Source organism: Dromiciops gliroides, chromosome 1 (genome assembly GCF_019393635.1).
Source record: "Dromiciops gliroides isolate mDroGli1 chromosome 1, mDroGli1.pri, whole genome shotgun sequence".
NCBI classification, from domain to species: Eukaryota; Metazoa; Chordata; class Mammalia; order Microbiotheria; family Microbiotheriidae; genus Dromiciops; species Dromiciops gliroides.
The window spans coordinates 459,112,166-459,138,269 of record NC_057861.1 but is presented as its reverse complement, the minus strand read 5'-3'; the positions used below and the strand labels follow the sequence as shown (position 1 = coordinate 459,138,269).

The window sequence follows — 26,104 nt, the reverse complement described above, 5'->3', positions numbered from 1 at the left end:
ATTCAATGACTTAATGAAGCAAAAAATAAATATACTCTCTCCTTCCCCATGATTTTTTAAAAATTGACAATGATAGACTATTTAGGCTAGTATAGTATTAACAAAATGGAGGCAAAAAAGCAGAGTACCAAGAGATGATACAAAATACCATTTTTCATAGCAAGCAAACAAAAGCAAAGAAGAAATGCATAACTAGAATGCAATAGCTATGGCAAGAGCTTAAGAAGATGATTACAGGTAGCTCTCCAGAATGAGGCTCACAAACATTCCCTGTGACAATGGGGTGTTATAGCAGCAGCCAGGGTCTAGGAGAGCTACCTTAGGCCCCCAATTGAAACCTCTGAATGTAAGTCCAGGGAAATCACCAGGTACACCCATATCTGTGTAATAGAGGCAAAAGTACGAGGAAGAAAAGTGGAAAAAACCCTGGGGGAGCCTGGAGACAAGTACAGGATTCCTATGGCAGCTATGATCAAATGAAAGAAGAAGATAAAATTAGAGAATTGGGGAGGGAGGAGGCAATGCGGTCACGTCTCTGGAATAGCTACAAGATATCCCAGGGAGGAACTCGCTACTATATAAGATGTAAGCTTTCATTCTGAGAGATGTTGCACCAACACATCTCCTTCTAAGTAGGAAGTGTGTTCTGTGATATGAAAGTAGATTTCCAGAACAAAGTCTCATTATTTTAGGAACAATTCAAATGGGTTCTGACTGGGAGGGAGGGAAGGGGGAGGAGAAAGCACATCACAGAAATCATCATGTTGCTGCCAACACAGTGACCTCAACAGTCTTTTCTCCCCCAGTTCATCCTAATTGACCAATTCAGAGCCTAACAGTCTATTGGAGGACAGGGATTATTTTGTACATCTTCCAGGATCACAGGCACTCAATAAGTAGCAAGTCATCAATGCCAAAGCAGGAGACTAAATTAGTCGGGCCTTGAAATATCAGAACCTGAAGGAAAAACTTAAAAGAGGTTTAAAAATAAAGTTATAATTTGAGAGTACCTTAATATAAATTAATAGTCACATTTCCTTCTTTTCTTTATCCTATGTAGAATCATATAGTGTTAGATTTGGAAGCAACTTTAGAGATCATTTAGTCTAACCTCCTCATTCTGCATTTTTTTCTTCCTAACTCACTTACCAAAATGTGATCATTTGTGACTACGGCAACCTGGCAAGGTAGAGTTCTGTATTACTCATGACCTCTATCTAATGAACTCAAAGAACATGGCCAATCAACTACTTATATATAGGACAGAACACCCAGCCTAATTTGACATGCCTATTAAGTATGTAAATTGAAGTACTGTGTTGAGTGGTAACATATACAGCTCTGAATTTTCTGTGCTATGTAAATATTGTTAAAACCTATGTGCCAAAGAAGAGGTCAGCATTGCAATCTGGCAAAAAAAGATTCTACTCTCTAAAGAATACTAAACTGTCTAGAAAGAAGCTATACGAATGGAGATTTTTAATGCACAGCTGTACATACTAGATGTAACAAAGCAAAAATAAAATGGTTACAAAAGAACACTCCAATAAAAGTTACCTCCAGAACACCAAATATGAGTCTCACCTTTACTGGGGCTGATTATAATTTCTTCCCGAGAGAAAAAAAATATGACCAAAATGAAAGCAATGAGATTATCTGTATACCCAACTAACATGTTAGGAAAACAGAGGTGATCACTAAATTACCTTAGCTTTTTTAAGTAGGCCAACAACACTGAGGCTTGTCGATGCCAGTTCCCTACTGGGCATACTCTGCAGTTGTGTAATGATGTAAAGCTCACAGATATGCTGAAGTCGAGATACTTGGTACATCTCAGCACAAATCAAGAGAGACATAGCTTGCAGAATGCTGGCTGGAAAAAAAAAAGAGGAGAAAACCAGAAAAAAAAATTAAAAATATATCTTCTATGTGCTTTTTTTTTGGTGAGGCAATTGGGGTTAAGTGACTTGCCCAGAGTCACAAGCTAGTGAGTGTCAAGTGTCTGAGGCCGGATTTGAACTCAGGTCCTCCTGAATCCATGACCAGTGTTTTATCCACTGCACCACTTAGCTGCCCCCCCTTTTTTCTGGGGCAATGGGGGTTAAGTGACTTGCCCAGGGTCACACAGGTAGTAAGTGTCAAGTGTCTGAGGCCGGATTTGAACTCAGGTCCTCCTGAATCCATGACCAGTGTTTTATCCACTGCACCACTTAGCTGCCCCCCCTTTTTTCTGGGGCAATGGGGGTTAAGTGACTTGCCCAGGGTCACACAGGTAGTAAGTGTCAAGTGTCTGAGGCCGGATTTGAACTCAGGTCCTCCTGAATCCAGGGCCAGTGCTTTATCCACTGTGCCACCTAGCCACGCCCCCCCTTTTTAAAATAGTATTTTTTTTTCCAATTACACATAAAGGCAATTTTCAACGTTCATTTTTTTTCAAAAGATTTTGAGTTTCAAATTTTTCTTCCTCCTTCCTTCCCTCCCCTCCTCCCCAAGATGGCAAGCAATTTGATATAGCTTATACATGTGCAATCACACATGCTTTTCAAAATCATGTTGACCAAATCAGAAAGTCAGAACTCTGAAGAACCTCACAGAACTTAAATCCATTTCCCTACCTTTGGGCAAGAGCAAGTTTAAAGTGTAGGAGAGAATCTGTTTTTATAGACATCCTGATATGACTTCCTTGCCCTTCCTAACCTATTCCATGGTTATTTTTTGTTTGGTTTTGGTTTTGGGTTTTTTGTGGGGCAATGAGGGCTAAGTGACTCGCCCAGGGTCACACAGCTAGTAAGTATCAAGTGTCTGAGACCGGATTTTGAACTCAGGTCCTCCTGAATCCAGGGCCAATGCTTTATCCACTCTGCCACCTAGCTGCTCCTTCCCCTCCCCCATGGTTATTTTAACACACCTTGATGTCAAATAAATCTTCTTGTGAACTAATGTCAACCCTATTTTCTCCCCAGCTGAAAAGGAAGAGCTATGGCCACCATTCTACAGTAGGAGGCCTTCTCATATTCAAAATTTTCAATAATTCATACATCAGCATTTTCTTTTCCTATATTTTCTCTCCAGCTTTTTTTTTGTTGTTGTTGTTGTTTGTTTTAAACTCTCTTCATAGATGGGATTTTCCAACCCTTTAGTCATCCTTGTAGTTCTCATCTTAATCCTCTTTTAAGCTTGTCACATTCCTGTAGCTATGTGGGCTATGATATACGTGGCCAGAGTATACTGAAAAGGGTCTGATTACTGTAACAATTGGAATGACGCCACCTGCTGGAGACTTACTGTAGAAAAGCTCCCCATGAAGTGAAGTTCTTTGAGGGCAAGACCAGGAGTCTTTTCTTTGGCATCAGGAAGTGAGGTCTGCTTGTGGGAGGAAGAAGGAAGGAGCCTGGTGCTCTGACTGGGGCTCTTTTCCTGGGGACGCTGGTGGAGAAGGGAGCTAGAAATGCACTCTCCCTTTAATAGATAGGAATCTAGGCCTTCTCTCTTTACCAAATTCTTATTCTCCTTAATAAATGCTAAAAAGCATAACTCTTGATAAAGCTTATAATTTATTGGCGACCACTCATTAGAGATTTTAGAGAGTTTAGCTAGAATTTTAGCCCTTAACACTACTGTTGAGCATAATGGGAAGATAACTTCAGGTACTGTTTGCAATATTTCTAATGTATGCAGACCAGCATTAAGCATGACTGTTATTTTCTCTGACTCAGAGCTTTCCCCCACCCTATAGGTAACAATTGCTGGTATTTGTATTGGGCTTTAAAATTTGCAAAGCATTTTGCAAACATTACCTCATTTGAGTCTCAGGGCACCTGAAAAAGGTATTATTGGGCAAGGTCATGTGACTAGCAAGGGTCACAGGAATATGAAAGCCAGGTCTTCCTAAATCTAGGTCCAGTACTCTACTACACCACATTTGGGGCTCCACAGACTTGTGCCAATCTTTAGTGAGCTTCCTTCTGGTTTTTTTTCCTGACAATTTTTGTTACTTGCTAGGCTGCGACTTAGTTACTGAGAAACCAAACTTCTCTATCACTTCAAATATATGAACAAGTCTCAAGTCTAAAGCTTCAATTGGCCCTGCCAAACATAACAAGATAAACTGTAACATGTAGGACAGTGAATGCAGGTGCACCACAGAATATCCACTGGTAAATACCATCTTTCCTTTTTATCCAGTTAAGCTCATATGATCAAAGATCTAGAATTGGAGGGGACATCAGGGGACATCTAGTTCAACCCCTTCATTTTGCAGATGAGGAGAATGAGGTGCACAAAGATGAAATGATTTGCACAAGGTCATAGCAATTAAGTGGCAAATCCTGGTTTCAAACTCAGCTCCAATTTTGGCCTACTTTCTCCTCTTTGTTAATAGAAACACATAAACAAAAGAAACTTAATTAACTCACTTAATCAACTAGGTCCTTAATTAACTCACTCAATAATAATAACAGTCACTGGCCTAAGAAAAATAACTTGTAAGATGGGAAATTTTGATTTTACAAATTCTAAAATTTTCCACTAGATGGACTCACTAGATGAATTTCAAATGGGGAAATGAGCTTATTTTCTACTTTAGTGAATTATAATTTCAATGGTGGGGTGGGAGAGGAGAGGGAATTGTGAGAAAATTATTAATAATAGGATGTTTGGGGGTTCTATGAAACCTAGAGAGCCTGGCCAATCCTTTCTTGGGGCCAGCCCAGAGTCAGGAGAATTTCAAAGGAAATGTAGCTGGACCTTGGACTGTGAATAGGAATTAAAACCACACCTACTTGAAGGCTTTTTCCCCTCTAAGGGCTTCATACTCTGACAGAACACTCTCAAATGCAGTAAACCAATAGATTTGAATGATGCTAGCCAATTAGCTTTGAGCAATGTGAAAGGGCTGGCTCTCCTGCCCACAGCAAGCTTACACAGTGACTTTCTCTCTTGGCCCCGGGGAACTTGGAGAGAGCAGATGTGGCCCATTTTCTCTCTCCTCCCCTAGATCCTAGCTAGGCTTTCCTATCTTTCAGAGCCATGTGCTCTCTCTTTACTAATATTTAATATGCTTTTTTTTTGGCAGGGCAATAAGGGTTAAGTGACTTGCCTAGGGTCACATAGCTAGTAAGTGTCAAGTGTCTGGGGATGGATTTGAACTCAGGTCCTCCTGAATCTAGGGCCAGTGCTTTATCCACTGTGCCACCTAGCTGCCCCCTTTAATATGTTTTAATAAATACTTAATGCCCCCAAAACTGGTATAGTACCCTATAATTACTAATTAGCAAAGTAGTAGAACCCCAGCTAATTTTTCCTAAACTTGGGACAGAGATAGGGCATTTAATTTTACTCACTACATAAGGAAAGTTCAAAACATATAATAAAAAAGAAGTAAATCCCAAGAAGGCATCCCCACCCCCTTTTCAAAATTTTTAACTGTGGTGCATTGCATGCTGCTGCTTTCATTAATAGACACCTAATATCCTACCTAGTACATATCACAATAGGCTTGTCAGTTGGGCATTGGCTCCTTGCCTATACTGCTATGTCCTCAGGGACTGGAGGGAGTGGGGGGGACGACTCACAATGTCCCCAGGGCACACGGTTGGACCAGAGGGACCAGAACCAGACAGGCCTTCAGTCTACTGCTAACACATGGTTTTGGCTCCTAGTCCAAGAATGTCCTGGAGAGATCAGGACTAGGAAATTCTAGCAGTCCCCTGGGCATCCTGAATGACTCTGGAAGTGTCTTATGAAGATTCAGTTTAAACTTTGCCTTTCAGGACCAGTTTTTACTTAGAACAATTACAGAAGCCTGAGGAAGCAGGTGTTGGGTGGGACAGAATAATTTGAGATCTTTTAGGGAATCTCCCAATCAAAAATCAGCCCTAAATCAGAGGTTCCCTTTCCCTTCATTCCTCCACTCCCCACTCTGGATAGTTGCAGCTTTCCAAAAATCATTACCTACAAAACTGGAGGAATCATAAACTCCCATAAGCCAGCCCAGATCCTGGGGTGTTAGCACCTCATCTCCACAGTGATTTTAAACCCTCCTAGGGGATTTAAATCCTCCCCATAGGGGATGCCCAATTATTGGTTTAAACTCAGACCATACAAATTGATTACACAAATTCAATATACCCCCAAACTTCTCACAGTTGTAAAGAAACTTCTGTTAATTCAATTTCTGATACACCTTGAAAGAAAAAAGATTTTATTGAAAATGAATTGATTGAAATAGACAAAAAGGAGGAAAATAAGTAAAACCATGGTCCAGCATCCCATGGATTGTAGACTCCATGAGAGCAGGGATTGTTAATCTTTTATCTGGAGATCCCAAGCACCTAACACTACCTGGTACAAAGAAGATGCTTAGTAAGAGCTGGCTGGACTGAACTGAATTGAATGTCAGCACTGCTCACCTGGGCAGCAGGAGTCTGTATACAGGTACTCTAGAAAGGAAAGGAAAGTCTCTTTGGAAACTCCGTAAACTGGAACCAGCACACTATTGGCTTCAAGGTAATTACCATTAAACATAGCTGCCATCACTTTACAACGAGCCACCAGGACAGCTCTGTGGGCTGGCACAGTAGAGCCTGTAAAATTCAGAGAACAGAGTTGGTAGTCAGACAAGTTAAGTAAAATATAAATGAAATCTTCAGATGACCTATCATTACACTGATACGGATTCTAGGTCAAGTAATCTCATTTAGCAGAGGTTGGGCTACTTCTTAGAAGATGACTTTATGGGGCCTGGTCAACATAACACATAACGTCTTCAGTTGGCAAATAAATGAATCCATACTACACTTTGAATACAACATTTAGTAAGTCAAATAACTAGTTAATATTCCAGGGGGCAGCAAGTACCAGCCCTGGATTCAGGAGGACCTGAGTTCAAATCTGGCCTCAGATACTTGACACTTACTAGCTGTGTGACCCTGGGCAAGTCACTTAACCCTCACTGCCCTGCATAATAATCATAATCATAAATAGCAAGGATCAAATGAAATAAGTTATGTATACCACTTTGCAAACTGTAAGTACTTTCTAAATATGACTCATCACCATCACATTCTCCTACAGAGCTTTAAATAATAATTTTGTGTCCAGATCAAGCAGTACAAATGGTTTTGGGGAAATATGTATGAAACACAACTTCGAATGCATTGGGGAGGATGCCACACCATGAGTAGGGTAGGTTGGGGCACAAAACACCTAGGGTATGGCCATGATTGGAGCCATCTGGTAGCTCCTTACTGTAATAAATTATTCTAGCTGCTAGAGAGCCCCAAGTGCTCCCTGTTTCTTCTAAATTTTGGTATCCTAGGACACATCCCTGATCACCCAGCCTCATTATGGTTCTACACTACTAGGTCTAAAAGGGAGCCCCAGCTCAACCTCCATGACTGTGTTTTCAGCTGCCCATAAACTACCACCCACCAGCTGACTATGCGATTTCTTTTGTTGTTGTTGTTTCAGGGCAATGAGGGTTAAGTGACTTGCCCAGGGTCACATGGCTACTAAGTGTCAAGTGTCTGAGGCAGATTTTAACTCAGGTCCTCCTGAATCCAGGGCTGGTGCTTTATCCACTGCACCACCTAGCAGCCCCCTGACTATGCAATTTCTATACCAAACTTGAAGCATGTGTTCTTTTCCATGGAAGAATGCAAGTCTAAATACCCGTTCTGATTCAGTCATCAACCTCATTCCCTATTAGCACCATTCTGCCCCTTCTTTTCCCTGTCCTCTTTAGGACTGTGCATCTGAGTTCAAGTAAGTTCTACAGTAATATAAGGAAAGAACTTTTCTTGTATTTTTGTTTTTTGTTTTAGTTTGGTTTGGTGGGGTAATGAGGGTTAAGTGACTTGCCCAGGGTCACACAGCTAGTAAGTATGAAGTATCTGAGGCCGGATTTGAACTCAGGTCCTCCTGAATCCAAGGCCAATGCTTTATCCACTGTGCCACCTAGCTATCCCCAGGAAAGAGCTTTTCTAGAAAAGCATGCTAGTTGTTTCAGATTATATGTCTGTATTATCTGTACAGAGACCAACAGTGTGGTCAAACACACAATGGCATTAGACATACACCTCAGGATTTAAGGATTTAAGTGGAATAAAATAAAAAATTTTAAATATACCCTTTTGAACAAATCAAAAGACCTACTGTTGTGGTATAAATAGCAAGAGTTCTATTACACAAAGGTACAGAGTGGGCCTATGGATGAGCAGGGAATTCACTAAGCCACCAGAGTAGGTTTAAACAGAGCTTTTAAGATTAACTGTTTTTATAAGGCTTTTAAAGTACTACCAACACTTTAATAACCCAAACCATTCATTTTACTGAGAAACAAGTTTTGAAACAATTATCCTTCTACCTTTGAAAAGTGAAACCCTGGGTGAAGGAAAGGGCCTGGTAGAATTGTTTGAAAATAGCGAGATCAAAAAAATCTTTAAAAAGACATCTAAAATAGTACAATATTTGGCTATGGAGAATGGACAACTTTTCTTCAGAGAAGGTTGCTACAACAGTAATGACAGTTAAGCATTTCAAAGAACACATTCATCTAGTATTAATTCTACAGCCAGTGTAGAACAAACTATGAAAGGTGGTGGTGTTTTTCAAATCTATAAAAGCAATTCTTTCCTCAGCCAAGATTAGAAAACAAGCCCCAAATCCTGTGTAATGATTGATATTCCTACTACACCACATGGTCTCCTTTCCACTAGGTCTCCCCTGACATGATGGGTGGCTGAGACTGTCAGTTTCTACAAGTGAGAAAGAAATCCAGCTGCTGGCTCTTGCTCCCATCTCATTTCCTAGCATCAAGATACTAAAGAGGACTGAACTGAGAATGAGGAGACCTAGGTTCTTGTCTGGGAAGAAACTAGCAGGGGGCAGCTAGGTGGCACAGTGGATAGAGCACCGGCCCTGGATTCAGGGGTACCTGAGTTCAAATCCGGCCTCAGACACTTGACACTTACTAGCTGTGTGACCCTGGGCAAGTCACTTAACCCCCATTGCCCTGCAAAAAAAACAAAACAAAAACAAAAACAAACCAAATCCATTGGTTCACTGTACTTGAATGTGGTCTCAAGTTGAGTTCAAAGTCCTTAGCTTCTGAGAACAATTCCTTCTTAAGGGCTAGCCAGGTATGCTTATAATCTAGTTAATTTGAAGTAGGCTAATCAGCAGTCAATCACTCTCACTTAATTCAATCAGTTTAGATTAATCTCCAGGTGGGCCTTTGAGTATCTGCTAAATCCCATTATTTTATCACACTACCCATCTCTTGACAGAGAGGTAATTAATTTAGAGTGAAGACTGAGATATAATTTTTTGGACATGGCTAATTCAGGAATTTGTTTTGGTTGGAGATGTATGCATGTATATATGTATGTATAATGTTTCTTTGTGTGTATATACATGTTTTTTAACAGGAGTTTAATTTTTCTTGCTTTTTAGATTGGGGGGTGAGGTGGGAGGGAAGGAAGGCAGATCTTCATTTTTTTATTTTATTTTTTTTAGTGAGGCAATTGGGGTTAAGTGACTTGCCCAGGGTCACACAGCTAGTAAGTGTTAAGTGTCTGAGGTCGGATTTGAATTTAGGCCCTCCTGACTCCAGGGCTGGTACTCTATCCACTGCACCACCCGGGCTGCCCCAACATTCATTTTAAACCTTTGGAATTCCAAATTCTCTCCCTCCCTCCACACCCCGCCCCTCATTGAGAAGGCAAGCTATTTGATATAGGTTATACATGTATAAGTCATACAAAACATATTTGCATATTAGTCAGGTTGTAAAAGAAAACACAGACCCCCCCAAAAAAAAACCCCAAGAAAAATAAAGTTAAAAAAAAGTAAGCCATCCTCTACTCTTCACTCCCCCTGACCCCACATAACTTATCCGACGTCAAGTACTGTTACCTCTACTTCCACATTTCCCCTTCTCTATTCACATCAAAACCACTCTACTCGGGGGCAGCTAGGTGGCGTAGAGGATAAAGCACTGGCCCTGGATTCGGAAGGACCTGAGTTCAAATATGCCCTCAGACACTTGACACTTACTAGCTGTGTGACCTTGGGCATGTCACTTAACCCTCATTGCCCCACCAAAACACACACACACACATACACAAAACCCCACAAAAAACCCCATTCTACTCCAAGGCCCTCATACTGCCTCTTGCTTGGATTGTGGCAATGATCTTCCGGGTTTTTGTTCTTTTTCTGGCCTCTCCCTTCTTCAACTCATCCTCCACACACAGCTGCCAAACTGATAATACCAAGGCAAGGATGTGATTGTGCCACTTCCCTGCTAACGAAGCTCTAGCAGCTCCCCATTGCCAAACCCTTCTCTTTGTCATTTAAAGGCTTTCGCAATCTGACTCTAACCCACCTTTGCAAGCTAATTATAAGTTACTTCCCTTCAGCCACTTTTCTTTCTGCCAAACCGGCCTACTTACTGTTCCCCTTAAGCAACCTTGCTGCCCCTGCTTCCAGGACTTTGCGCAGCCTGTTCCTCATATCCGGATGCTCTTCTTCCTCATTCTCACCTTTTGGAATCCTAGCCCCCTTTAGTGCTCATCCCAGGTGCCACCTCTACTCTCAGCCTTTTCGGGTGTTCCAGGTTGTACGTGCCCTTCCCAAATTACTTCATGGTACTTTGTATATACTTAATGTTTACTTATCTTTCCTACGCTGCAGCTCCTCAAACCCTAAACCTGAGATCAGGGACTATTTTACTTTTATTTTTGTATGTTTTGTATTTTTGTTGTTCAGTTGTGTCTGACTCTGTGAGCTTATCTGGGGTTTTCTTGTTAGAAGTGCTGGAGTGGTTTACCATTTCCTTCTCCAACTCATTTTCCAGATGAGGAAACTGAGGCAAACAGAGTTAAGTAGACTTGCCCAGGGCCACACAGCTAGTAAGCATCTGAGGTCAGATCTGAACTAGGTAAGAGGAGTACTCCAGACTCCAGACTCCAGGCCCAGGATTCTGTTTACTGCATCACCTAACTGCCCAAACTAGCATACACAGTCAGGGCTTAATCATTTATGGAATTAAAATGAACTACATTAACAAACTAAATATTATGTTTTAGCTTCACATACAGTGTTTTCACTTAAAGGCTTCTTAAGCAAGACTTGCAAATAAAGATACATAAGATACATGCCAGCCAGGACTCTTTTGAACTTAATTAACCCTTCCTTCTTCAAAATATTTTAACCTCACAATAATAATTTACATAATTTGTGGGGAGGAGAAAAGAGGAGACAGTATTCAAATTAATTAATTAATTAATTTCACAAAATAGCATAAAAGTACAAAGCAGGACAGTAAGAAAAAACCTTTTAGGGGGGCAGCTAGGTGGCACAGTGGATAAAGTACCAGCCCTGAATTCAGGAGGACCTGCCTTCAAATCCAGCCTCAGACACTTGACACTTACTAGCTGTGTGACCCTGGGCAAGTCACTTAACCCTTATTGCCCCACAAAAAACTCCCCAAAACCCAAACAAACAAAAAATAACTTTTAGAAAAAAAGGACCCTTATTCTTCATTCACTGCAAAATAAACAAATCACTTACCAGAGAGGTCTCTCTATTCATAGCACAAGCTGGATTATCACATTATTTTCTATTGGAATATAAACTTTCTGCAAATCGCCTTCCTCCACAACACACACACACACACACACACACACACACACACACACCTGATTGCTTAAATACCATCAAACCCTGGGTTATTAGGGTGACAAGAGATTCAGCCTTCATATTTACAATCAGCCGTGAGTTACTCATTGTATAGAAGAGGTCTTGATGTAGATTATTCAGTCACTCATAATCAGTAATTTCCATTAGCATTGAATCAATGCCTTCCATTTATAGCCAATTAAAAGTTTCTCTGAGTGAGGAAGAAGCTGTTAGAGATTAGTGGTCCATTTCTTGCTTTTCTGCAGGAGCTATTGCTTCAATGATGATCTTACTGAATTATTTTTGGTATCATTGGCCCACATTGTATAGATTGGTGACAGCAGCTTGGCAAGCTACATTTTGGAAAGTTACCAAATCTCTATTTATCTTGGCAAATGATAAAGCTTAAAGGTAAAATTAAAGTCTCTAGAGAGTTGTTCCCAGAATTAAAGGCTTATAGTAGTTACAATATATTCGCTTTTACATAAAATTTATGCTGTAGCCTTTCCATCTTCATAAAAACACATTTGATTTTATAAGAATTTAAAAATCAAACTTAGGCACACTTTTAACTTTCTTTACTAAATTATCTGCTTTTCTCAATCTTCCAATTTATTTATTTATTTATTTATTTATTTATTTATTTATTTATTTATTTATTTATTTATTTATTTATTTATTTATTTATTTATTTATTTATTTGTGTGTGTGAAGCAACTGGGGTTAAGTGACTTGCCCAGGGTCACACAGTTAGTAGGTATCAAGTATCTGAGGCCAAATTTGAACTCAGGTTCTCCTGACTCCAGGGTTGGTGTTCTATCCACTGCACCACCTAGATGTGCCCTCCAATTTAATTTGGTTTTTTTTTGTTTTTTTTTTAGTGAGGCAATTGGGGTTAAGTAACTTGCCCAGAGTCACACAGCTAGTAAGTGTTAAGTGTCTGAGGCCAGATTTGAACTCAGGTACTCCTGACTCCAGGGCTGGTGCTCTATCCACTGCACCACCTAGCTTCCCCCTCCAATTTAATTTTTTTTTAGTGTCCCTCCAATTTAATTTTAATGATCATGCTTTCAATTTACAGACAGTTTCAAAGCTATCTATCTATTACACACATAAATAAAAATTTATTAGATAAAGGAAGTATTACTGTCCCATAGGAATAAGAAAAAAACTTTATTGTATGGTGGTTGTTAGCATATAAATAATCTAGTCATGGATATTTCCTTTCAGTAAAAAAAAAAAAGAATTGATTAAAATAAGCATTAAACTGATATAAGTGAAGTTTCAAATGGGGAAAAAAAACAAACAGGGAACGCCAAATAATAAAACCCAAACTCAGTATCTTTTCCCTCAAACTTATTCTTCTTCCAGACTTCTTGATTGCTGCTGAGGGTACACCTCCTCTTATTCCTCCAGTCTCAACAACCTTGAAGGCATCTTCCACTACCCCCTCTCCCTCACCTCATACAGCCAATCAGTTGCTACGTGTCAATGATTCTACTGCTACATCACCCACATCTGTCCTCTTCTCTCCTCTCACATAGTCACCATCTTAGTTCAGGTCTCATCATCTCTCCAGGACTATTACAAACAGCTTCTTAATTGGTCTCCCTGTATAAAGTCTCTCCCCTCCCCAATTCATCCTCTCCACAGCTTCCAAATAATAGTCTTAAAGCACTGGCCCTGGATTCAGGAGGACCTGAGTTCAAATTCAGCCTCAGACACTTGACACTTACTAGCTGTGTGACCCTGGGCAAGTCACTTAACCCACATTGCCCCAACCAAAAAAAAAAAAAAAGACAAAGTTGATGGTATCCTGGTTTATAAGTCTTTCCCCACCTCAAATTGTAAATTCCTTGAAAGTGGGGCCTATCATGTTTCTTTCAATTCCCTGAACTTAAATATATTCTTTTTTTTCCGGGGCAATGAGGGTTATGTGACTTGCTAGTAAGTGTCAAGTGTCTGAGGCCGAATTTGAACTCAGGTCCTCCTGAATCCAGGGCTGGTGCTTTATCCACTGCACCACCTAGCTACCCCCAAAGTAAGTCTTAAAGCACAGACCCAACCAGATTACTCACTTAGTTGACCAGTTAATATTCATTAATAACTTAAGAACCTGATATATATTAGGCATTTTGGGGAATATAAAGACAAAATGAAAGAGTTCCTACCCTCAGGAAGCTTGAATTCTATCGGGGAGAAAATATGTACACATATAAGTGTATGAAGTGAAATACACATACTCAAAGATGGAGTGCATTTTCTGCTTAATCAACTCTAATGACCCCCCCCCCCCCATTACCTACAGAATCAAATACAAACTCTTTTGTTTAGCACTTAAAGTCCTGTGCAATCTGGCTCCAGCCTACCTTTCTAGCCATATCATACATTACTCTGCTTCACAGTATTCACAGTATAGTCAAATTGGCTTTTTTGCTGCTTTTGACAAGTGACACTCCACCTCCAATCTCTGTCTTTGTTTGGAATGGTGCCCCATGCTTGGCATGCACTCTGATCACCCTTGCCTTTGTTGTTGTCATTCAGTTGTTTCAGTCCTGTCTGACTCTTCATGACCCAATTTTCTTGGCAAAGATACTGGAGTGGTTTTGCCCTTTCCTTCTCCAGCTTATTTTACAGATGAAGAAACTGAGGTAAAGGATTAAGTGGACTTGCCCAGGGTCACACAGCTAGTAAGTGTCTGAGGCCACATTTGAAGTCAGGTTTTCCTGATTCCAGGGCTGGATTTTATCCACTGTGTCACCTAGCTGCCCTAAGAATCCTTAGTTTCGGGACAGCTAGATGGCTCAGTGGTAAAGTGCTGGCCCTGGATTCAGGAGTACCTGAGTTCAAATCTGGCCTCAGACACTTGACACTTACTAGCTGTGTGACTCTGGTCAAATCACTTAACCCTCATTGCCCCACCAAAAAAAAAATCCTTAGTTTCCTTCAAAGCTCAGATCAAAAGCCATTTCCCCCATGGGGGCTTTTCTGATCCCAGACCCTCCAGCGGCTAATAATGCCTCTCTCTTTGCTCCCAAATAACTTTTATTTATTTCATATACACATGTAAATGTCGTGTCCACCACCAGGAGGCAATCTCCTTAAGGACAAGAGGCTTTTAAAAAAAATTGTCTTTGTATACCCAGCATCTCTCACAGTATCTGGCACACAATAAATGCTTAATGAACAATTACTGATTAGTGAAACACTGAAAATATTACCTTTTCTTAGCTCCTAAATTTTAGTAAAATACACATTTCCTTGCAAGATTTTGTTGCCCTCGATCATAATTGTTTTTGTCCCCTAAAAATGTCTAAGGCTACAAATGAGGTAGAAAAGGTACATGGAGCAAGACATAAAAACACTCATTTAGACAGTTGGAAAGCATACTGTACCTTGGATTTTGAAGATAACATCAGCAAGCATGGGTGTATTAAAGAAAAACCTGAGAGAAGTATTATAAAGCCATAGGGGTCTTTTGGCCTGATAGGATCTGCAATTCTTCAGGCAATTCATCTATAAGGCATAAAAAAAGACACAAGAAAAATAATGCTGAACAATATGCTTGATTATTTTGAACCAGATGCATAATTACTATAAATTTCTTGTTCATTTCTGATGAGTACTTTTAGAACTGGACAGGAATTGGAATGATCTGATTGAATGTTTTACAAACTGAGCTGCAACGAATCTTAAAACATCCCAAGTCTATTTTAAAAAGAAACCATATGTGTGTTAAAAGGCACAAACCTTGTTAATTTTTGAGGAAATCACTTCAAGGGATCAGTTCTACCATGTGGAGAAGTTTAAGAGCCACTAATCTAATCCATCCTCCCCATCTAATAATTCCATGTCACATTTTAGTATAGTTTTTATGGTAATTACAGCATCAACTAAGACAATGTTATAAATCTACACACGTCAATGAGTCAGCTTTGCAAAACTCAATAAGCTTAGCAGTGCACCATCCTGGAGGAATCAAATTGCTTAATCCTGAAATTGATTTATTGTAGTAATATGCCTGTATTTCAATTTTCAAGGCAAGCTAATATCAGCTAATCTCACAAGAATAACTAATAAAATATAGCTCAAAAGCACTCTAAAAATGTGAATTCTTATTGAAAGTAGTCACTGAATCTTCAACTTGTTAAGAAAAGATAAAAACAAGTTGCTCTTGACATCTGCCTTTCCCCACTACAACACTCCCTACTTTTCAATGCAAAAATTTTCTTTTCAGTGACATAAACATTAGAGAGTGTTTGAGTATCACATAGTTGTAAATGAAACAAAAATATCACAATTATCCATTACATATACACACATATATATATTTCCTTAGCAAGTATGAGAATTAATATTCAAGAAATAATAGCTCACATTTATATAATCCTTTAAGGTGTGCAAAGTGCTTTCTTCACAGCAATCCTATAAGATGGGGAGGACAAATATTGTTTTCCCCATTTTAAAGTTGAAGAGCTAATGGGAAGCTAATGAAGAGCTCCCCAAAGAGGAAACGTAAGTACCAAATAAACACTTGGGGAGAGGTTCAACCAGACAAAGAATTAAAATAATGCCTATTAAAAAAACCAAAATTTACTCTAATAAAATTAGCAAAAATAAATGAAATAATAAAGGCCAAACAGGCCGACTTGAGTAAAAACAAGTATAGGTGTATGCTGCCAGTGGCCATGCAAAGTAATATTATCTTCCTGGAAAGCAGCAATATAGTGAGACACAACTGGAAATGTAACTAGAGTAATGCAATTGACCAGCCCTTTTGACCTATTAATTCCACTACTGGGAATACAGCCCAAGGAAATAATTAGAAAGGAAAAAAAGTCATTTTGAACAAAGATGCTTATGATAATTATACCATTTATAATAGTGAAAAACTGGAAATGCTTAATGGAATAGCTAACCAGACTGGAGGACATTAATGCAACTAAGCACTATATCTGTCTGACAAACTATGAGAGTTATGAACACATCTAGGAAAAACCTGCAAAGTAGAAAAACTGAAATTAGAGACATAGTTACATGAATTATAAGTATGTTATAAATACATTAATAAAAAAGTATAAGTAGATGAAGTTATTTATTATAAAATAATAGATCTATGTATAACTAATGTTATCTATTAGTTGCTGCTAATGTTCATGTTCATTTATATTGTTATGTAAGATTAACTCAACAAAAAAGGGAAAAGGAAAAAAAAGGATTAAAAATGAAATCTGCTGTCCAACAAGGTGAAGGGTGAAGCAGTTAGCATAAAAGTGAAGCGGTATGAATAAAATCAAACTGAATGGCCCAATGTGAATTACAGAAGAGAGTCAAAAGAATAACTACTTTTGAGAGCAGAGTGGGACTGACTAGGTCCTACCCTGCAGAACTGGCAGACATTCAGAAAGGCATCCAGAGTCAAGACTAGCCAAGAGGCAAGGCCCAGATTCTCTGAGGCACACTCCCAGCTTTCTAACAGCCAGGATCTTCAAACATACTAATAATGCATGTGCAGCTGGGGTCAAGGTAATGAGGGGGATAGAGGTGGAGGCTAGAGAGAGGACTTCAGCTAGTTGTCCCACAGAGGACAGAGTAGGGCTCCAGGTGACAGCTTGCCCCTTAACCTAGGAAAATTCAGGAAGAGGGGTGGAAAGTGTTTTCCCTCCATGTGGGAAGAAAGTAAATCCCCTACTGCAGAGGGAAGAAAAGAACTTAGTGCTTTGTACTTAGATAATACTTTCTTTTTTTTTAATTTAATTTTTTTTTTTTTGGTGAGGCGATTGGGGTTAAGTGACTTGCCCAGGATCACACAGCTAGTAAGTGTCAAGTGTCTGAGGCCGGATTTGAACTCAGGTCCTCCTGAATGCAGGGCTGGTGCTTTATCCACTGCACCACCTAGCTGCCCCTTAGATAATACTTTCAATGAAGAGCCTCAAAGGACTGAGTATGAATTCACTTTGCCTTCCCATTATGCTATGAAGTGAATAGGTCATTAGCCTCCCTGAACAGTCACTTTAGAAACAGTGCACATTCAGTATCAGACTGAAGATCAGTTGAGTACTCAAAATAAAAAGTACTATTTCCTTCCTTATCATACATATCCATTATGTTTCAATGTAACCAGTCTGTGTCCTAACACAAAAACTTCAAGTCAAACAAGGAGGGAGGAAGGAAGAGAACAAAGATAAATATCTCTGTAGCTATCCATAAACAACTTATTCTCAAGCAGGGATTCTCAAGCTGAGGTCTGTGAATCTAAAAAAAATGTTTTTTGATAAATATTTCAATGTGATTGGTTTCCTTTTTTTTTTTGCAGGGTAATGAGGGTTAAATGACTTGCCCAGGGTCACACAGCTAGTAAGTGTCAAGTGTCTGAGGCTGGATTTGAACTCAGGTCCTCCTGAATCCAGGGCTTTATCCACAGTGCCACCTAGCTGCCCCCATGATTGGTTTCCTCTGCAATCTTACATTTATTTGATGCACTGAAAAACAGTGAGGAGAGGTCACCAGGCTTCATCAGCCTGCCACAGGGATTCATGACACACAGAAAAGTATGAACCCCTGCTCTAAAGAGTAGAAGGACCGAGAAATAGAAGATGATCTATACAAACCTTGCTGCAAACTGCTTAGCTAACCTGGATAGTGGCTAAAAGCTACAGCTATACCATAGATCTGTACCCTTGACAGTTTGCCATTATCTGGAGCCAATAAAACAGGAGGGAAAAGGACCTTTCTTCCCTCCCATACTTCTTTGTTGGAGAAACAAACGCCCTTTTCCTCAGTAGGAAAACAGATATGTAGAATCTTAATTAAGTCCTCCTGCTGTTTCTAAATCTGCAAACTAACAACTTTGAAGTTTAAATAACGGGCTGCAAGCATAATAGAAACAATTTACAAAAATGCAATTAAAGGCAAAAACATATATATTTTTCCTTCCAGGCAACTACTGGACAATGGAAAAAATGATGGCTCAGGAGCTAGAGTACCTGGGATAGAATCCTGCCTTACATGTGTGATATTGGGCAATTTCCTCTTCTATAAGAATGAGGGGGATTGGATCACAAAATATCTGAGATCCTTTCCAGTTCTAGATCTGTGAGTTCATGACCTCTGCATACCATAGAACAGGGTCTATCTTCTCACCCATTCAACCTATGCTTCTGTGTTGCAGAAACCAAAGACTACCCTAAGTACATGATATATTGCACATGTCTGAAAAATTAATAAATTTGCCCTTCAATTTTGTTTATAGGATGTTTCTCTAACTGGGACCAAAGTTATTAAAATTTAAACTACACAAGAATTTTATTAGAAATTGTACAAATATGAATTATTCTTAACCTCTGAAATCACATTTATAACTACATTAACCCCTCTAAACTTAGAACAAAGACAAAAAAGTAAAATAAAACAATGTATCCACTATAAAAAAGAAATGGGAAAAAAATCAAGGGGAAAGAAATAATTTAAGAATAATCAGATTCCTTGAAAACCATGACTAAACCTTTGATGCCATATTTCATGAAATCATCAACCAGAGTATAAAGTGAAAACAGAAGGAATCCATCTCCTAAAAGAAACCTCAAAATTAAAACTTGTAAAAGTGTCAAAGGAAAAATCCAGACCTTACAATTAAAAAGAAAAACTCCAAGGATAAAAAAGATTTCAAGTTTTAAGGAAACAAAGTCAGAATCACATAAGATGCTGAAGCTACAACTACCTAAAGAAGAGATAATCCTGGAATATGACATTTCAAAAAGTAAACAATGAAGGCTTATAAGGAGAAACACCATACCCTGTAAAATTTAGCATAATCCTACAGGAGAAAAAATGGATCTTTAATGGAAGTAAAGATTTTTTTTTTTTTAAGTGTGGATGAAAAGGCCAGAGCTATGTAGAAATTTCAAAATACAGATAATAGGGGGGCAGCTAGGTGGCACAGTGGATAGAGCACCGGCCCTGGATTTAGGAGTACCTGAGTTCAAATCTGGCCTCAGACACTTAACACTTACTAGCTGTGTGACCCTGGGCAAGTCACTTAACCCCAATTGCCTCACTAAAAAAAAAAATACAGATAATAGGAGTCAAGAGAAACCTTAGAAAAGTAAATACACTTGAGCAATTGAAAGGGGCTAAATGGTGAAGAAGTTTTACATTCTAATAAGAAAAGGAGAATTAAGGGTTCCTTCAGAATCCTCATGAATTCTGAACTGATGATGAATGAGATGTGCAGAACCAGAAGAACATTATACACAGTATCATCAACATTGTGTGTTGATCAACTGTGATAGATTAGATTCTTCTACCAATACACCGATACAAGAAGGACTCATGATGGAAAAGACTCTCCAAATCTGGGGGCAGAAAAACCACAAAACTGTGGAATATGGATGCTGATTGAACCATACTATTTCTTTTATTTTTGGTGCTGTTTTTCTTTTTGAGGTTTTTCCTTTTTTGCTCTGATTCTTCTCTTATAATATGACTAATGCAGAAATGTATTTAATGTTATTATATATATATATATATAGCCTATATCAGATTGCCTGCTGTCTAGGGGAGGGGGGGAGGGAGAAAAATTTGAAATTGGAGATCTTATATAAACAAATGTTGAAAACTGTCTCTATATGTAACTGGAAAATAATAAAATACTTTTATCAGAAAAAAAAGAATCCTCATGAATTCAAGGATCACAGAGGGAATTAAACAAGAATAATAGAGGGTCTAGAGGTAGTTTTGTTCTGTATTGATGGGCTTAAGAGAGAAAGGACAAAAGAAGAGAAAAGTAATACACTAGGGAAGAAATGAGGGAAAAGTGTATGGATTTTCCTATTTCTCATAATTGGGGTATATAAAAGTACACAAAGTATACAAAATGGAGGAATGAGTGGAAGAAACAGGCAAAGAGTCTTACTCTCACCTGAACTGGACAATGGAGGGTTGAATCACAGATATATATACACACACACTCAACAGGGAAATAGGAAAAGACAGGGAAAGGTAGTTGGGGAGGGGAGAAATTTTGTGAAACATAAAGGAAGAATTAAAAGCAAAAAATTGTAAGAACCAGTGACCAGGGTGTGGGTGAAGAGAAGAAAGAAGAAATAGTATGAAGCAGAAGCAGATTTATTCAATTAAAGATCAATACTGCTGACCACATTCCTTCTCTTTCCCCTCCTTTTTCTCTGAAGAAAGGGTTGAGCAAAGAGAGGAAACAGTAAAAGAGGATACGAAAGAAGTAAATACACAACAGTCAAGAGTAAATCAACATTTATTAAGGAAGGACTTACTATGTATCAGTCACTGTGCAAAGAACTACTATTTGTACAGGGTGTCCCAGAAGTCTTAATGCAGTTTTAAACTGCCTGCACAAATGGGTGTTTGTATGAGATTAAGAGTTGCAGAAGAGTTTAAATTTGAAACTGATCATATTTCAATAGGTACTTCTAGTGACTTTGATAACACCATTTAAATAGCAAAGTGAAAAAGAGATTTGATTTGGAATGAGTAGAAAGCTTGGAGTTTTCATATATACTGATATAAGGAAATTGAGTCCAGAAACTCAAACTCCTATTGAACGAGAAATAAAAATACTCCTGAGACTCAAGAATGAGCAAAAAGCATCTTGAAAACACATGAAAAATAATCTAAGGATTCATCTGAATCCTTATTGACTTAAAAGACTTTGGATGCCAAAGAAATTAAAATTATTCTTGAAGGGAACAAACTGGAAGTGAGGTGATAACTTTCTGAAGGATTCTTAACATGGTTTTATTTACAAGAATGTAAAGCAAGTAGTACAGTGGTCTACTTATGCAACAGCTTGCAAGGAATACACCACAAATATTGTGGTTTACCCAGGGTTAATGCCAGAGTATGAAGCAGAATTTATTGTGCTTCAGATGAACTCAAAAAAGCAGGTCATGAATAGAACTTCAGAAAAATTAGGTATGATCTCACTCTGGGAATTACTGAGGGAGAAAAGGAAAGGGAAATACTATTTCTCAGTTGTGCTTAAAACCTTTACAAAAACCGACCAGATAGTAGGTCAGAAAAACTTCATAAACAATTTCAAAAAAGCAGAAATATGAAACACATTCTTTACTGACTACAACGCAATAAAAATTATAATCATCATAGTGCCTTTGAAGAAAATGTTCAAATTAAAATGAAGACTAAATAATTTAATCCTAAACAACAGGTAGTTCAAAGAAGAAATCAATGAAACAGATAATTTCATCAATGAAAATGACAATTGGTGGAGTTGTGAACTGATTCAACCATTATGTAGAGTAATTTGGAACTATGCTCAAAGGCCTATAAAACTATGCATATACTTTGACACCACCACTGGGGGGTCTATAAGACAAAAGAGATAAAAAACAAAAAAGGAAAAAGGTCTATATCTACAAAAATATTTATAGCATCTCTTTTCTGGTGGCAAAGAATTGGAAATTAAGGCAATGCCCATCAACTAGGGAATGGCTGAACAAATTGTAGTATACAATTGTGATGGAATAAGGTGCTCTAAGAAAAAATGATGAGCTAGATGTGCTCAGGAAAATCTGGAAAGACTTCACATGAACTGATGCAAAGTGAAATGAGTAGAATGAGAAGAACACTGTATACAATAACAGTAATACTGTTAGATGATTAGCTGCTAATGACTTAGCTATTCTTATCAATACAGTAATCCAAGACAACTTTGAAGGACATATGATGAAAAATGTTACCCATCTTCAGAGAAAGAACTGATGGGAGTTTGAATACAGATCAAATCATACCTTTTAAATTTCTTTATTTTTCTTGGGTTTTAATTTTGGCCCAAGTTTTCTTTTACATGACCAATATGAAAATGTTTGGTTTTTTCTTTTAATAAAATTTTTATTTAAAGTTTAAAGTTCCAAATTCTAGCCATCCTTATGGAAATGTGTTTTGCATGACTATACCCGTATAACCTATATCAAATTGCTAGCATTCTCAATAAGGCAGGGTAGGGAGAGAAGGAAAGAATTTGGAATTTAATTTTTTAAATGAATATTGAAAATTGTTCTTATGTGTAATTGGTGAAAAGTAAATTAATAAATTAAAAAAAATAAAATGACAATAAAAAATACCAAAATTTTTGGAATGTAGCCAAAGTTGTTCTGAAAGGGAAATGTATATATCTGAGTATTTTCATCAACAAAAAAGAGAAAAAGCAAATGAATGACTTGGACATGCAACTAAAAAAACTAGGAAATCAATAAATCATAAAACTCTAGCTAAACATAAAGATAGAAATCCTGAAAATATAAGACTAAATAAATAAAATTAAATCCCAAAAGAATAATAATAATGAATTGATAAACTAGGATATTGTTTTCTAAAAAATCCAACTAAACAGAGTTGATTAAAAGAGATGAAAATGAAATTAACCACATAAAAATAAAAAAGAGAATTCACAACAAATGAAGAGTAAATATGGAAATCATTGGCAACTTTTTTGCCTAAGTAACAAAACTGATAAATAAAATAAAATGGATAACTATTTACAAAGATACAATACACCCAGATTAATAGTAAAAGAAATAGAGGGTTTAAAAAACATAATCTAAGAAAAAAATTGAACAAACCATAAGTGAATCCAAGAGAAAAACCCCACAACTAAATGGATATACCAGTGAATTCTATCAAACATTAAAAAGAATAATTAATTCCAATATTATGTAAAACTATCTGATAAAATAGACAAAGAAAGGATCCTACCAAACTCCTCTTATGACACAAATTATGATCTTAATACCTAAACCAGGAAGAGACAAAGTAGAGAGGAAAAATAATAGACCAATATCCTATATGAATAATGATGAAAACTGAATAAAGTAATATTAGAAAAGAGATTATAGCAACATGTTTATAACAAGATTTTACACTATAATCACATTGGATTTATACCAGGAATGTACATTTGGTTCAATATTTTTAAAATGACAAACATAATCAGTCATATTAAAAGTAAAAACTCAAACCACATGATAGCAATAGATGTAGAAAAAAGCATTTTATAAAATGTAACACACATTTGACTTTTTTAAACTTTTAAAAACATAGGAATAAACTGACTTATATAATTTGATAAACAATAACTAAAATCAACAGGCAACATTATATGTAATGGAAAAACACAAAAAAGTCATTTCAATAAAATCAGGGGTAAAGCAAGGTTATCTGTTATCACCATTAATATGTGATATAGTTTTAAAAATGTTTGCTATAGCAAAGAGAAAGAAATTGAGGAAATGAGCATAGTTAAAAAATAAGCAAACAGTTCAGTTTTACATATGATAATAACTTCAGCAAAGTATTAGGATATAAAATAAATCCAAACAAATCATCAGCTTTCCTTTATATAACCAACAAAGCCCAGCAGTAAGAGACAGAAAGAAAAATTCCATTCAAAATAACTACACAATACATAAAACATTTGGCAGTCTACCTGCCGATACATACTCAAAAATTGTTCGATTATAACTATAAAACATTCTTTACAGGAGTAAATACAAGCCTAAATAACTGAAGAAATATTCATTGCTCATGGCTGTGCTGTGCTAACATAATAAAAATGATGATACTATCTAATTTAGTTTACTTCTTCAGTGCCATACCAAACCACAAAAGGATTAATACTTTACAGAGCTAGAGAAAAAATAAAATGAATGTAAAAGAATAAATGATCAAGAACCTTAAGGGAAATAATGAAAAAAAGGAAAGGAAAGGGAGGTAGCATCTCAAACTACATTACAAAACAGTAATTGTTAAAACTATTTGGTCCTGGTTCAATAATCGAAAAGTTGATCAGTGGAAGATATTAGTTCAATAAGACCCAGAAAGAATTAAATATAATAGCATAGTGTTTGATAAACCCCAGAACTCCATATACTGGGGTAATGACTCACTATTTGACAAAACCTGTTAGGGAAACTGGAAGACAGTCTAGTAGAAATTCTATTTAAACCAACATCTCACACTATATGCCATAATAAGCCCCAGATAGACATATGCTCTTTATAAAAAAGTCACATAAACAATTTAGAAGAGATGGGAAGGAGATAGATACCTTCTATAACTATGGATAAAAGAAGAATTCTTGACCAAAGGACAGAGATAAAATCGACAGTTTTAATTACCTAAAATTCAAAAGTTTTTCCCAAACAGAATCAATGAAGTTAAAATCAGAGGGAAACAGCTGAAAAAATTTTCATGGCAAATTTCTCAGATAAACATCATATCCACAAGACATAGAGAATTGATTAAAATATATAAAAATGAGAGGCATTCCCAATAAATAAGTGGCTGAAAGATAGAAGAAGGTAATTTTCAAAAGAAGAAAGTCAGGCTATGAATAAGCAAATGCATAAATGTTTCAAATCATTAATCAAAGAAATGCAAATTAAAACAATTCTGAGATTCTACACATAAAAGATTTGCTCAGATGACAAAAAATTAAAATGACAGTGTCAACTGCTGGAGAGACTGTGGGAGAACAGGGATACTAATGCACTGTTGGTAGAACTGCGAATTTGTACAGCCACTCCAATGCAATTTGAAACAATACCACAGAAGTCTGTGCAATACCACAACTAGGCTCATATGTACAAAAACATTCCTATTAGCACTTTTGTAGAGACAAAGGGTGTGTCCATCAATTGAGGAATGGCTGAACAAATGATATATTAATGTAATGAAATATTACTGTGCCAAAAGAAATGAAGGAAGAGATTATGAGAAACCCAAGGAAGATTGATATGAACTAATTCAGATTTAAGTGAGCAGAACCAGGACAAGTAATCAGAAGACTACAACACTGTCAAAGAAAACAACTCTGAAAGCCTTAAGATCACCAATCAGTATGATGGCCAGCTATGACTGACTCAAAAGGACTGATGATGAAGCATGCATCCCACCTCTTGACAGAGAGGTGATGTACAGAATGAAACATACATTTCAGACATGGCTAATGTGTACTTTCCATGTTGCTGTTGCTGCTGCCGCTGCTGCTGCTACTTCTGTTTTGCTTGACCTGGCTTATTTGTTATAGGGAGGATTTTTGTTTTCTTTTTAATGAGGAAGCACTGTGGGGAGAGTAGAAGACTAGTGATAGAGAGCAATACAGAAAAAAAGAAAAGAATGAGTATCAATAAAGCAATTCTTTAAATACATAGGACAGAAGAGTTCAGAGGGAAGCAGAGACAAGGAGAATAGTTTGAGAGAATATTCTAAATTTATTATGTATATAAAAATAAAGCATACGTAACAGAAATCAAATTTTGTAAACAATCCTATTTTATATTCTTTGTATATGAAAGTACTTACATATTTGTTTTTGTCAAGTTCAAAATTACAAAGAAATTTTTAAAATTATTTTAAAAAACAGTACCTG

General features: G+C 37.3%; 1 protein-coding gene across 7 annotated transcripts in view; it reads right to left on the bottom strand.

Annotated features, from left to right (window-relative positions):
- The window catches only part of RHOBTB3 (Rho related BTB domain containing 3), an 84,623-nt gene that overhangs the window by 12,879 nt on the left and 45,640 nt on the right, over nt 1–26,104 (bottom strand). For all 7 annotated transcript variants that reach the window (XM_043964874.1, XM_043964876.1, XM_043964873.1 and 4 more), the window contains exons 8-10: nt 15,078–15,198; nt 6,411–6,584; nt 1,707–1,873 (exon numbers count right to left, since the gene is read on the bottom strand). In XM_043964874.1, coding sequence (XP_043820809.1) covers nt 1,707–1,873; nt 6,411–6,584; nt 15,078–15,198 — 462 coding nt within the window. The remainder of the gene's footprint in view (nt 1–1,706; nt 1,874–6,410; nt 6,585–15,077; nt 15,199–26,104) is intronic.